Source organism: Salvelinus namaycush, chromosome 5 (assembly GCF_016432855.1).
Source record: "Salvelinus namaycush isolate Seneca chromosome 5, SaNama_1.0, whole genome shotgun sequence".
Classification (NCBI taxonomy): Eukaryota; Metazoa; Chordata; class Actinopteri; order Salmoniformes; family Salmonidae; genus Salvelinus; species Salvelinus namaycush.
Genome location: NC_052311.1, coordinates 45530070 through 45544196, shown reverse-complemented (window position 1 = coordinate 45544196; position 14127 = coordinate 45530070). Strand labels below are relative to the sequence as shown.

Here is a 14127-nt window from a genome sequence, read left to right as displayed (position 1 = left end):
TTTTATTTTATTATTATGGGTGTCTCTCTTTCGTAATAGTCTCTTACACCCTCTAGTGGTACAACTCGTATTATGCAGAAATTGCATTGATAGGATGCTTGACAGTAGAACAAGCTTTTCCTTTGGAACAATTAAAATATTTGAACACCAGAATCGTTGATAAACAAGTATATGACTCGTTTGTCTGTGGTCCACGAAACAACGATGCATATCACACTTTTAATAATATGTTGTTGATGGAGGACATTTCATCAATGGGGACCTCCAGCCAAAGCCTCAAGCCCATGATGGCGTCACCGGTCTCAGGTGTTACCGGAAGCGCAGGTGAGTTGTTTCAAAATGCCTGCGAAATTCAACTTTTTAGATTTATGAAATGAGACTCAGCAGCCTATTCGTTTCAAGTGGGGGTTCTTCAGTGGTTTGTTTGGAAAAGGAAGGAAGTTCGTAGCAGGAAAAGCAAAGGGAGGTCTATAATTATCTCAAGTCATTTATCAGAATTGACCGTCATTTCCCCAAGGACAGTAGTGAGGATTTTACGCGTCTTGGAATGTCCGGACTGTTTTAGAATTGCTTAATTAAAAATATAAAAACAGAAGAAAAGGTATTAAAGAGAAACTTCTACAGTAATTTATGTATTTTAAGATGCTAGTGGAAACGTTGAGTTGAATCATTTTTTACGACAGCTCTACCAATCAGTAGTTACGTAAGTTACTTCTAAACTTTCTAAACACCATTGCCTGCTATATAGGCCTCTGCTATTATGGACAATGTGTAGACCAACTTCTGTACTGAATGGGACATGATCATGTGTGTGTGGGTTAAGTTTACATGGTTCATATACAGGTAAATTGGGGGGGAAAAGCCACGTTGTCAAAAAAAGGGCTTAGGAAAATTCTCTTTGAAATTGTATTGTTCGTGCTTGTATTTCTGTCAGTCATATTGACCCTACAGTGGCAGACTCCAAAGTAGTCCAATATATCAGCCATTGCTGTATTAGGCCAGGGTTCCCCAATGGGCGGTCTGAATTTATTTGCCCCCCCCTTAAGTTTTCTGAGAAGGCCTATATATATTGTAAAAATTGTAATTTAAAAAATCTGTTTAAAAAATCCCACACATTAATAGAGAGGCATATGTCATTGTATCCCAATGTAATCAATGTTTTAATTATTGTTTTTGCCAAATACTATATCTATTTGGGATTCTTGCAGTAAATTTGAATGGTGCAATCCTCACCTTTTTATGGTTTTATTCCCCCCAAAATCCTCTGCCTATGGTCTAGTTTCCCAGACACAGATGAAGTCAAATTTAATCAGTGTCTAGGAAACCAGCCCTCAATGTATGTCTATCGACACATACTGAAAAGAAAATGACAATACTTTCATAGAGATCTGAAATGTATCGTGTTCTTCCTGTCAATTAATTTGACTGTAGGGCTCATCCACTCTATTTGTCTAGGCTACGATCTGAGGAGTGATGGACATAGACATTGAAGAGCAAGACCCCCTTGCTGTAGACCCTGTAGACAGAGATGGGAGACAGATGGGCGATACGGCAGGTGATGATGATGGGAACAGGAAGGTTGGATGCTGCGAGAGGTTCCATCGCTCCATCTCCAAGTGGATGCTTCCGGAAGAACTCCACGAACAGTACCGGGAGCGAGCCAACTGCTGCCCCCCTCCCATCTTCATCATCCTCATCAGCATCGGAGAGGTGAGGGTTAATGCGCATCATGGTTAATACGCATCCTACTAATGGCAGCGCAGCATTGACAACAAGTAGCCTCTTTTGCATCTGCATACGTTGTCATGATTGTGTTGTTATACCTGAGTGAATTTTCGATTTCAGGAAATGCTCTGGACATGGTATTTAAAGAGAGAGGTGCAGCTGATATTATACCTCCACCATGGTTCATTGGACAAAGCCTATGGGGAAATTTATGTATATATTTTTAAATAAACGTCAGAAATAAGGTCTGTGGTAAACACAGGCTTAGGAGATCTTATACGTTTTGTTCTATGAGATAATCTTAATCAGCTAACGTCACTTTTTGTGAATTTTGAAGCACATAAAGCACAAAGGCGTCATAATTCATAAAGGTCATTTTAACTGACTGATATTATCTCACAGAATAAAATGTCTCTCCTAAGCCTGTGTTGACCTCAGACCTTATTTTCTATGTTTATCCCAAAACCCTATTCTTTCACCATTCATTTCCCCCATAGGTAACTCATTTCTGTTTTTTAGGACTACAAGCTGGCGAGCTCGATTAAATGGCCAAACATTGGTATTTGGATGTGGCTAAGGTCCAAACCGAAGAGCTCTTGTACCAGACATTCCTCTCTCTCCTTCTGCTGTGGGAGGTCTCGGCCAGCTTATCCATCTCAATGTCTGAATTCATCCAAGATTCTTAGAGCAATCCCTAGACCTATGCGTTGGCTCAATGAAAATAGAGTTTGAGCACAGTTAATATTGGGACCAGGGTTTAAGGCTATCCTCCCAAGGAATGTGATTGTAATCATACACCACGTACACTGTGTCCATGACATTTCACTGATATTTTAGTAGTATGGTGAGCTTGTTATGGCAAAATAATTGAGATGTGTGTTTGATATTTAAAGGTGAAATGAGTTTGTGAGAAGAAAAATGTGCGATGTCGACGCAGTTTGTTAAAGGAATTTGTCTAGGGTTCTCTCTGCTCTTCTCATTAACTTTGTTGCCATTGTGTGTTATCAGTTTGAAGTATGTTTGTATTCTGCTATAATGGTCTGCTCTGCCCATACTGCAACACTATGTAGAAGGCTGACTAATGGCTACATTTAAAGCAACTGTTTAGCCTTTCAGGACCCCTCCTGTCATTATGTAACTAGTCACTGATCTAACCTGTGTCTGTCTGGACAGTTAGCAGTGTTTATCTACTATGCGGTGTGGAAGCCCCAGAAGCAGTGGGTCACCCTGGGCGAGGGCATCTGGAACAGCCCTCTCACTTACAAGTCTGACCGGCGGGAGGAGGCGTGGCGCTTTGTCTCCTACATGTTTGTCCACGCTGGGTAAGGGTCACTTCACCTCACACAGATGCCCAAACCCACTGGAGATTTACCATTGACCAAACTTTTTAGTCCAGGACTAGGCTTAATCCACAGGAGGCTGCTGAAGGGAGGAAGGCTCATAATAAGAGCGAATGGAATGGCATCAAACACATGGAAACCATGTGTTTGAAACCATTCCACTGATTCTGCTCCAGCCATTACCATGAGCCCGCCCTCCCCAATTAAGGTGCCACCAAGCTCCTGTGGCTTAATCTGTGTCCAAAAGAGTAGAGCATTGCAGATCATTCTTCTTGCCACATCTCACTGAAATGATTCACTCTCTCCCATATCATCTGTTTATACAACACTTGGCCATTGCTAAAGCAGTTCTGGGTTCTTCAGAGTTTGAGGTCACGATTCAATCCAAGTGAAAGGCTTTAAAAGGCAATTTCCCAAATGTTCACAGAGCTTGCATTCACTGTAGACGCTGTGGATGTCGGCTCAAGCAAAAATGACCTTTAAAAGTAAATTGCAGTGTGCACGTTGTTTGTGTTTCTTTGAGTCTTTCCACAGGTTCTGATTCATTGGTAAGACATTCACTCGCCTATCCACTCGATCATACTCTCACACTGGCGGCGCTAGGGGGTAGCAAGACGGTGGCGGAAGCCCCCTCTAGAATAGGCCCGTTTTAAATTGTCAATGTATAACGAAAGTTAACATTTCAATCAAATCAATCAAATGTAATTATAAAACCATTTTTACATCAGCCGATGTCACAAAGTGCTAAATCCACAGGATTTCTCTCTCTCTCAAAAAAATCCTGTTCTCACGAACGAGCTCCCACTGCTCAGCAAGACGGCACAGCCTAAATAACGCCGTGCCTCCTCATTGGCTCAGCCAGAATCTCATGAATTTGAGTGGTTGAAAAATCCTGTTTATTGAGATACTGTATCTTCGGACTATGTAAAAGTTGCTTATAGCTAGCTATACCCTATGAAAGTCTCGCCTACTTCCTGGTGCAAGTCCTGTAATGTTTTTGAATGGGCTTCAATCTTATATGATCAAATTCATGAAAATGTGGTAATTTAAGATATGTACAATTATATTCGTGTTCATGGATTAATTTACTTCTACCTGATGCCTTTTATGAAGATTTTCGATTGCATTTTTTCTCCAGAATTGTGGAATGTACCCCATAAGGAGTTTTTACCAGAAATAATTTAAGAGGATCTTCTCAGGTAAAATAATGTTTTTGAGGATGTGTTGAAATGTACTTTGCTTGCAAATACGTGCCAACCTAGCCATCAGCTAGCGTTAGCAAAAAGTTTTGCAATTAACATTAACTGTGTTGTTTCATATAGGCAGCCTGACCTTACGTATCCACATAACATGATGTGGGCGACAAAACAATGGAGCCTCGTTTCATTTTTAGTGAAGTGGGCGGGGGGGACAGTTGGGTGACGCGAGGGAGCGTGAACAGGGTGGGACCAAAGTTGTAGAAAGCTGAAACTTTATGCACATACTCTGCGATATTGTGTCGCTTTTGACCAATAAAAGCTGACTATAGCTTCTAGCCCCTACTGGATTGGCTGTTGACGCTTGCTTTCTAGTTTTTCTAGCAGCCACATAAGGGTGAAGCTGGTGGTTATCTGATTTAACGCTGATATTTCAACTACAAAAAAATATTTCACCTTTTATTTAACTAGGCAAGTCAGTTAAGAACAAATTCTTAATTACAATGACGGCCTAGGAACAGTGGGTTAACTGCCTTGTTCAGGGTTCAGAACGACAGAGTTTTACCTTCTCAGCTCGGGGATTTGATCTAGCAACCTTTCGGTTACTGGCCCAATGCTCTAACCACTAGGCAACCTGCCGCTCTATTAGCTACTACTAGCTGGAAAATATTTAATGCTAGAATGCAAAGTTGTTTTCACTTTGGTTGGCAATTTTACCAACTGACAATTCTGCTTCTGATATATTTTTTTTGTGGCTTCAATGTCAATGATTGATGAACTTCTCTTTGACACTGGCCCCAGTGTACATGTATCCCGGGGCGAAGAGCCTACCATTGTACAGATAGTATCTAGCTAGCTTGGATTTTAGCTTGTGTGCGTACTTCATAGATTGCAAGCACCCTTTTGCAATGACCAAGCTACCCCAGTGAAAAATTCCTGCCTAAGTCTCAACTCCCACGTCTCCATCTCCTCTATGTCTTCCTTCCCCACAGCGTGGAGCACATCCTGGGCAACCTGGTGATGCAGCTACTGCTGGGCATCCCGCTGGAGCTGGTCCACAAAGGCTTTGAAGTGGGCATGGTCTACATGGCAGGCGTCCTAGCAGGTGGGCATCCACATACACCCCATTTTTCCATTGACGCACAGTCAAATAGACACAGTTGTCTTCAAGGGTCTGTTACGACTGAATGAAGTTGCTTTTAAATTGACTCTGTTTTAGCTAGTGACATGAATAGTATAGCATATGATTGGTTAACCAACACAATGTGCGCGACAGGTTGCCTTAGTTATTATTAGCGCACTTGTTACATACCTCTTCTGGATTTTTGCTGATCATGACTGTACAATGCTAGCAACTCACAGGCACAGAGCTGTGTAGATGGTAATCACGTTTCACACTTAAGTCTCTGACATTCTTTCGCTTCTCAAAAGTTAGTTTTTTCCTGTTTGGGTTTCATAGCTGAAATGTCTATAATGCTATAGATGACCTTCTCATGCATGTTTTCCTCAGGCTCCCTGGCCAGCTCCATATTTGATCCTCTCAGTGCTCTCGTAGGGGCCTCTGGGGGGGTATATGCCCTCATAGGTGGATACTTCATGAACGCTGTTGTGGTGAGTTCTGGCTAACTGCTGATTCTACTATTTTAGCAGATTTCTTTTCTCTCTCTCATTATTTCCCTGTTCTTTCCTCTTGCGTAACTCCGTGGCCTACAGAACTTCAGAGAGATGATTCCTCTCCTCGGAGTGTTTCGTATTGGAGTGATTGTGATTATCGGTAGGTCCCTTCCCAGATCCACTCGTATTATTTTCCCACCAGTGCCTCAAGGTTTACTGTTCCAGCAGCGCCCACGCCTCTGTGGTTGTATTTCAGTAACTAAACGTTCAATGTTTTTTTTTTCTCAAGTCGGGACAGATGTCGGATTCGCTCTTTACAGAAGGTTTCTTACTCACGACGTTGGCTTGAAGGTAAGACATCTTTTTTGTTGTTGTCCTGCATGCCCTTTCTCTTCTTAAAATGCATGGCATTGAAAGATTTTCCACAGACAGATAAGTATTGTTTCAGCAGAGAGCAATGCTTTTTTAGAACAGTCTTTAGTTCAAAACTGGAGAGGCTCTTATGCGAAGTCCAACCCTAGACCAATATAACAGTGAGTAGATCTGGCTTTTATCAGTGTGCCTAAATAGAAAACTAGAGACAAAAAAACTGCAGTAGCAGTACCACCCAGCTGCATTATACGGCTTACAGTTACACAGGACTGACTAATCTCTAAACCAGATTGCCCTCTACACACTCTGTCACACACACATCCTGTCTGTTCCCCCTGAACTATTGCACCCAAATGATTCCTGTCACTAGACTGTGATGAGTGTGATCCTTGATTCTGTTCTCTGCTTTAGGAGAAGCGGAGAGCATGATAAGGGTTGCAGCTGTTTGTCTTTCCAGCAGCCTAACTGACTGGGCTATAAGCTACTAATCTATCACCTGCTTCCCCTCTCTCATCTTGCTTTTATTTCATGTTTTCTTGGTCTTTGTGAGAAGTGTGGTTTCAAATGCACTGTCTGCATTTAAACGGGTCCTGCTATTTTTACTGGCTGTCCACCCTTTGCATACTAACCACAGCGACAGGGCAGAGGATGCTAATTGTAAGGCTGTAGCACAGCATGACTTTGTTGGTTTGAAGGGAAAATGAGACTGAAATTAGACTTCTCCCTGGTCTCCCTCAGGTTTCGTTTGTGGCGCACATCGGAGGAGGGGTGGCTGGGATGACCATTGGCTACGTGTTCTTCAGCGCCTACAACCAGAAGCTCCTGAAGGACCCGCGCTTCTGGCTCTGCATAGTCGGCTACGTAGTCTTCCTCCTGTTCGCTGTGCTCTTCAACTTCTTCCTTTCCCCTGCATAATTTCACACTATACAAATTCATGCGTTTTGAATAACGGATGTAAACCTCTACTGCAGGAGAGAAGAGATTTTAAATTGAAAGAGGGATTCCTTGTTGAAGTGTAGTATTTCACTCAGTGCAAAATTATCTTTGTTACATGTTTTTTTTAGTGATGTTGATAATGAAATGCATTATTAATTTGATCTCTAGGTTTTGTACTGAACTCAATATACCTCAGTTAATTGGTGTTACGGGTATTTTTTTCCATATGATGTTTGTCCTGATTAGTCAGTGAGGTAGGACATTATTTCCCCAAGCAGGTCCTTTCCTCTAAGTTTTAGATTGGCCTACAAGTGTGTGAGTTTAGGTGTGTTTTGGGGGAATTTTCAAGCCATCAGGAGCAAGTGTGTCATCTGTTGGTTAACGGCGTGTCAATTCGTAAACAAGCCATGACAATGGCCCAATGCCAGGTTATTGTTTCACTTCCCTGTTGACAGGATGAGACACTGTCTGACAATAGCACATATCAATGTTAATCTGCTCGCATATCCTTGGCTAAGCCTCTTTCAAGTATAATTTATTGAAAGCATGATTTTAATTTGTGTTTCTCTTTAGCTTTTGCCACTTGCCAGTAGTTTGAATTTATCAGTCAGTCTGTTAATCCTTTGGTTGTTTAGGATGTTTGTGTACAGTGGAACAGTAGAGGGCAGCACTTTCCATTGTATATTAGGCATTGTCTATATCATTTCCATTGTGCCACTGTGTATTAGTCTACGTAACTGTTTAGTATGACAGTCCATGAGGAAAATGAAAAGGTCATTGAAAAGGCCTCATCTTTAGGTCATTTGTATGGCATATTTTTATTGGTGATATCTTCAAATGTTTTTCCGAAACTTATTTGTGGTGATATTGGTTAGTTGGTATGTGAAACCAAATGGCGGTTCAACAAATCTCTAAGAAACCAATACATACTTTAGGTATTTATGTAATTACAACTTGTACAATGTACTTTCAAAGTACATGTCAGGTAGATAGCATAACATTCCAATTGTAAATTACTTGTTTTGTATTTGAACCTCTTTTTTTATCTCCAGACTCAATCTTGTATCTTTTCATCACTTTTACATTAAATAAATGTTATTTTACAATTTCAAAATCCCTTCGGATCTTAGATCTGTGTTGACAAAGCCACGCATAATCCGATCTCTGTGAAAATGATTGGATTATGAGTTTTTTTGTTGTGTAAACTCTATTTGGTGTTATAACGACTAATATGTTTTGCCAAGATGAACTCTTAATTCATCTGGCCTATGGCAAGCCAGACATGGGGGTTAGTGAATGGGTACGGAGCAGAGTATTTGCTTGACTGATGTCTGACCTGACCTAGGGTGCCACGCTTCTATTATTAGCTAACAGTGGCTTCAAAAAAAGACAATTGATCGTACCCCAATGACAACCACCACTCTAGCCAGTTTATGTGGAACATTCCATAGTTCCAGACTCGGAACATCAATACAGTGCCATTATTTAACTGTGTGCTAGTTAGTGCTTGCTTGTCTGCTTTGTGGACACTTAAACCATTGGTTAAGAGGGATAATGAACTTCAGAAAGTACTGATAAATTAGTCATGGCCAAGTTGTCATAAATATTGGTTCTTAAATTCAACAAACTGCTGGAAAATATGCTAAATAAAATCCTCAAACAAGGTTCACCTAATGTGAATCCCTGACTATAAATGTGTTTGAATCAGACTCATTTGGAAAGTGAATCAATCCCCTTAGTGTTGCCAAATGATTTGACCAATATTCTAAAGAGAGACCATTTCAGGGCAGTACACAGGGTTCTCAGGTGAATGGTATAGTCAGTTTATATTTGGTACCAGTCTGTTTGGGATTGAACAATGCTAGCTCCTGTATTAAAGTAGAGTAAAGCAGAACCAGACTGGCACACCGTCTGCTCAGCAATAATAAACCCAGGATTTGGGGTTAAGGTTTTGTACTGAGAACCAATATTTTCACATTTTCCCTTTGTGCAGGTCATTAGTTAGAGCATGAAAATCTGGTTTACTCATCATGGGGAGATACTAGTAGAAAATGTCTGGATTTGGGCCAGTAGATATATGTAATTGATACTTCAGCCAAATTTAAAATGAATGAGTGGGAGGTGCTTTGGAAAGCTGGAAAGTGTTCGAGATAGACATTAGGGATTGCATTTGAAAGAATGTGTTAGAAAAAATATTTTCAGTACGCTCATATTAGTTTTAAATGAAACGGGTTTGAAGGAAAAATGTATCCTGTATGCAATTGGTTGTTTCAATTACTGGTTGTTCTGAAACACAACTGAAAAGAAAACGTAATGTATTTTCACTGCACTTGATACACTCCACAAACTATAAACAGAGTTTGAAATTGTGGCAGTGCTTATAAATTTAACCGGCTAAATATACTGAACAAAAATGGGAGCCAGGACCTGCCAATCAGAATGGGTTTTCCCCCCACAAAAGGGCTTTATTACAGATGTAAATACTTCTCAGTTTCATCAGCTTTCCGGGTGGCTGGTCTCAGACAATCCCGCAGGTGAAGAAGCCGGATGTGGGGGTCCTGGGCTAGTGTGGTTGCAAGTGGTCTGTGGTTGTGAGGCTGGTTGGACGTACTGCCAGATTCTCTAAAACGAGGTTGAAGTGGCTTATGGTAAAGAAATGAACATTATATTCTCTGGCAACAACTCTGATGGACAATCATGCTGTCAGCATGCCAATTGCACACTACCTCAAAACTTGAGACATCTGTGGCATTGTGTTGTGTGACAAAACTGTACATTTTAGAGCGGCCTTTTATTGTCCCCAGCACAAAGTGCACCTCATACAGCTTAATATGCCACACCTGTCAGGTGGATGGATTATCGTGGCAAAGGAGAAATGCTCACAAACAAGGATGTAAAAAAAAAAAATGCCTGCACAAAATGTGAGAGAAATAAGCTTTTTGTGTGTATGGAACATTTGAGATCTTTTATTTCAGCTCATGAAACATTCTGTTCAGTATAGTTATATTTGTAAATTTAGTGTACAGGAATTTGATTATTAGTAATAGAATATAAACCTTTAATCTAGTACTCGCGCCCATCCTTAATAGACATCAATTGCACATCACACAGATTGGCAAACTCCTATTGGTGTTAGTCTACTTGTTGATAGACAAAATTACAGACCCATGTAACTGCACTGTGCATTGACCAAAGTCGATTATCAAAATCTCATCAACATCCATTCCTTTGGAAATAATGATAGTATGATCTGGTTAAAGGAAAACCACAAAGAAAGTTGTGTTTTCTGACCATGACATGAGACTATATGTAGGCTAACACATACAATGATCAGAACTGAATTTCATTTTGTAACTGCTTTATAAACACGTTTGTAACTGTTTTCAGGTCGAGTTACAGGACCCAGGATTATGCCAACTCCTGGACAAAAAAAAACAGATAAAGTTTTGAATATACCTTTAACATCTGTGGTAATCAGGTTTAGGCTCAATTTGAATTGAGGCAGTCAATTTAGAAGTAAACTGAAATTCCAATTCAATGATTGAAAAGGGAATCTATTTTCCACTACTTCTCAATAAACTGAACAGGAGAAGCTATTTATGTCAAAAGTTGTCAAATGTTCTGATTTTAAATTCAATTCACTTCCTGAATTGACTGACTTCAATTGCAACAAGCCAGAGTAATCGATTTCTTGTAAATTAATAAAAATATTGTGTCAACTGCCAGAGACAACTTAATTACAGTGGGGAAGCACCAGAGTATGAAATCGGACATGACCCATTGATTGCATTACAAGAGTAAAAAAACTATAGATCTGAAAGAGTTGTGGCACAGTCCCATAGCGTTATGTTGTTTGGGGGGGATACCAGAACCAGTAACTGATTTCAAAAGAAACTCCCATCACATTGCCTATATATACCATGATCAAACATCAGATGAACTGCACCAAACATCTCTCACGGGGGCTATGGCGTCTCCAACAACCTATAGAATCTACAGACAGTAGACAAGAGTGAACCTAATAAGTAGGCCATCTGTCCAGTACAACACCTTTCCATGCTTCACTCTTATATTCCTGGCTATACATTCAAGCCATACTGGACTGTTCAAATTTAAGTTCAGCTAGTCCTTTAGGAAAAACCAAATATCTTTTTAACCAAATAATTCCACTGTTTCTTTTTAATTAAGGACATTATTTAACTAACCTAGAACCCTGAATCAATAAATGGCAAGCATGAATAGGCTGAAACAATTGATGTGTGGCTATGATTTATCTTGTACTGTATTGGTAGAACTCTGATTATTGATTTTAACTCGCTGACTGACCAGAATCTGGCACTGGCACCTGTCTCAACTGTTCAGTCATACGTGGTGCATTGTCGGCACTGGCAACCCTGGTAAAATTTGGGTCACAGAAGTTCAGGTGATGCGCATCGACAGATGTGGAGGGGGCACAACATTTTTTTTTTTTTTTAAAAGCTCTTTGGTGGCCTCATCGCGGCTGGAGGACCCGTGGGGGTTCAAATCACCAGCAGTCTGTCCATGCTGCTGCAAGGTAAATGGAAATGACTCTCTCATTGATTTCTCTCATTGTTTATAAGTTAAATCACCGAGGGGAATGGCTTTATTTTTGGCAAAACAGGACTACTGAAAGGAGCAAGAGAGGCAAATAATAAACATGATAATCGATGGCTTGCTTATTCGTACATTTTGATATCTACTTTACAAATATGTGATGCTCCATATTCATGATACATTTACATCTGTCTTCGATGTACATTTCCTTTTTTTCCCCTGATAAAGGTATGTTGCAATTCATTATTTATATGTCAATGACTTAACCAAGTTTAGTTTTAAATTGTATTTATTGATATGAAAGGACTGATGCATTATTTTAATTGGTAAAGCAACCTTTGTGGGATTAAAATAGTCTCTGGAATAATATATTTTTCATAGAGTATTTGTTAATGAAATAGAGATTTTAAAACAAACTGCATAGAAAATAACATTTACATGTCATTTTTTTACAATATTTTTGAAGATACTAGTGTAAGAAAGTTCAGTTGGTAATTGTTACACACCAAATTGTGGCTTGAAAGTTAGCTGAATGGTTTATATATAGATATTAATATGAATAAATGTTGTATTTCACAACAACAAAAAACTATGCTTTTGCTCATTATTGGGGAGGAATACCCCTTTATGTCCAATTAGAATTTCTGAGTAATATTTCTGTCTATTGAGGGGCCTTGGGCTCAATACCCATCCAAAAAGGCAAAAGTTCCATATAGCCTCTTTAAATGACAAAATTGCCTCGATCCTCTCTCTGCCTCCTACTCAGACACAACGATGCCCGTGTAAAGATGGGGGATTGGAATTTCCTTGGGGGGATATTGGAGGAGGTGCATATCCACTCCACTATGGTGGGAAAGATCTGGCTCACCATCCTATTCATCTTCCGCATGCTGGTGTTGGGTGTGGCGGCCGAGGACGTGTGGAACGATGAGCAGGCCGACTTCATCTGCAACACGGAGCAGCCCGGGTGCCGGAACGTCTGCTACGACCTGGCTTTCCCCATCTCCCTCATCCGCTTCTGGGTCCTTCAGGTCATCTTTGTCTCATCACCCTCACTGGTGTACATGGGCCATGCTCTCTACCGCCTCCGAGCCCTGGAGAAGGAGCGGCAGAAAAAGAAGGTCCTGCTACGTCGCGAGCTAGAGCTGGTGGACGTGGACATGGTGGCGGCTCGGAAAACGATTGAGCGAGAGGTGAGGCAGCTGGAGCAAGGCAAGCTCAACAAGGCTCCGCTGTCGGGGTCCCTGCTGCGCACCTACGTGGCCCACATCATTACCCGCTCCGCCGTGGAGGTAGGCTTTATAACGGGCCAGTACATCCTCTATGGCTTCCAGCTCTCCCCTCTCTTCAAGTGCGAGCGTGAGCCTTGCCCCAACGCGGTGGACTGCTTCGTTTCCCGGCCCACAGAGAAGAGTGTCTTCATGGTCTTTATGCAATGCATCGCTGTAGTCTCCCTCTTCCTAAACATCTTGGAGATCATGCACCTGGGCTACAAGAAGGTCAAGAAGGGCATCCTGGACTACTATCCACACCTGCAAGACGAGCTTGACGACTTCTACTCAAGCAAAGCCAAGAAAGACTCCGTGGTGCATCAGACAGGCATTGCTTCCTCCGGCTGCAATCCCACCATGGCCTCCGCGCCCAGTGGCTACAACCTCCTACTGGAGCGGGCCCAGGAGGGTCACACCTACCCCCCCCTTATCAACCCCTCTGCCTTCCTCCCTGTTCAGGGTGAACTGGCTGGTAAACGGAGCGTGGAAGAACTCAAAGATGCTGCACATAGCCCGACGGAGCACAACTCCAACTCCAATAACACCAGCAGTGACAGCCGCTCACCGCCCTGCGACTCAGTGACCCCGCCAAAGCAGGAGGAGCCAGAGGAGTCTGCACACCTTCCCCCTCACAGCGAGGAAGAGAAGAGGGGGAGCCCAGACTCTCCCAGGCGCCCAAGGGACGCATCTCACGCCTCCTCCTGCCCGACATTGCTAGTAGGCGCCGGAAGGAAAACATGGAGGGGCAACGCTCCCTCAAATTGTTCCACAGTGGTGGAGGGCAAAAGCTCAGACACAGATTCTTATGGGGGTGCTAAGGCCAGTGGTGGGTACCAAGCCCGGACTGCATCGAAATCAGAACCCAAAATGCGTCCCTCCACCCCAGACTCACTGGGGGACTCAAGTTCAGGGTCACAGCACAGTCCGAGACCACCCTCTTCCAATCGCCGACCATCATCCACAAGCAACGCAAGTAGTAGGCGAGCCCCTACAGACTTACAAGTCTGAATGCTAAGAGTAAAACCTTATCTTTTGTCCCTCATCAGACAAAAAAAATACTTTATTTCAAACACAGGGATCAGAAGAACATGACACGAG

At 41.8% G+C, this 14127-nt stretch overlaps 2 protein-coding genes across 4 annotated transcripts; both read left to right on the top strand.

Annotated features, from left to right (window-relative positions):
* The first annotated feature begins 506 nt into the window (after positions 1 to 506).
* LOC120048336 (rhomboid-related protein 2-like) lies at positions 507 to 8363 on the top strand. Of its 3 annotated transcripts, none has more exons than XM_038994229.1 (8): positions 507 to 601; positions 1456 to 1710; positions 2899 to 3047; positions 5254 to 5366; positions 5772 to 5872; positions 5975 to 6035; positions 6165 to 6226; positions 6986 to 8362. In XM_038994229.1, exons 2-8 carry the CDS (start codon positions 1474 to 1476, stop codon positions 7160 to 7162), a joined length of 900 nt encoding a protein of 299 aa, XP_038850157.1. In that variant the 5' UTR covers positions 507 to 601; positions 1456 to 1473; the 3' UTR covers positions 7163 to 8362. The 3 variants fall into 3 exon arrangements, with proteins under 3 accessions (XP_038850157.1, XP_038850156.1, XP_038850155.1); XM_038994228.1 differs by having other exon boundaries at positions 513 to 703; positions 1432 to 1710; positions 6986 to 8363; XM_038994227.1 differs by having other exon boundaries at positions 513 to 703.
* A 4183-nt stretch (positions 8364 to 12546) lies between these two features.
* LOC120047561 (gap junction alpha-9 protein-like) lies at positions 12547 to 14037 on the top strand. The gene has a single exon (XM_038993091.1). It carries the CDS (start codon positions 12547 to 12549, stop codon positions 14035 to 14037), a length of 1491 nt encoding a protein of 496 aa, XP_038849019.1.
* Positions 14038 to 14127: the final 90 nt, after the last annotated feature.

Bases quoted from the DNA above. Each gene is read 5' to 3' on its own strand.
- LOC120048336 (XM_038994228.1), top strand. From the start codon at position 1,474: ATGGACATAGACATTGAAGAGCAAGACCCCCTTGCTGTAGACCCTGTA. The intron at 3,048-5,253 runs GTAAGGGTCACT...CCTTCCCCACAG, and splicing joins TACATGTTTGTCCACGCTGG to CGTGGAGCACATCCTGGGCA. The intron at 6,036-6,164 runs GTAGGTCCCTTC...TTTTTTCTCAAG, and splicing joins TGGAGTGATTGTGATTATCG to TCGGGACAGATGTCGGATTC.
- LOC120047561 (XM_038993091.1), top strand. From the start codon at position 12,547: ATGGGGGATTGGAATTTCCTTGGGGGGATATTGGAGGAGGTGCATATC.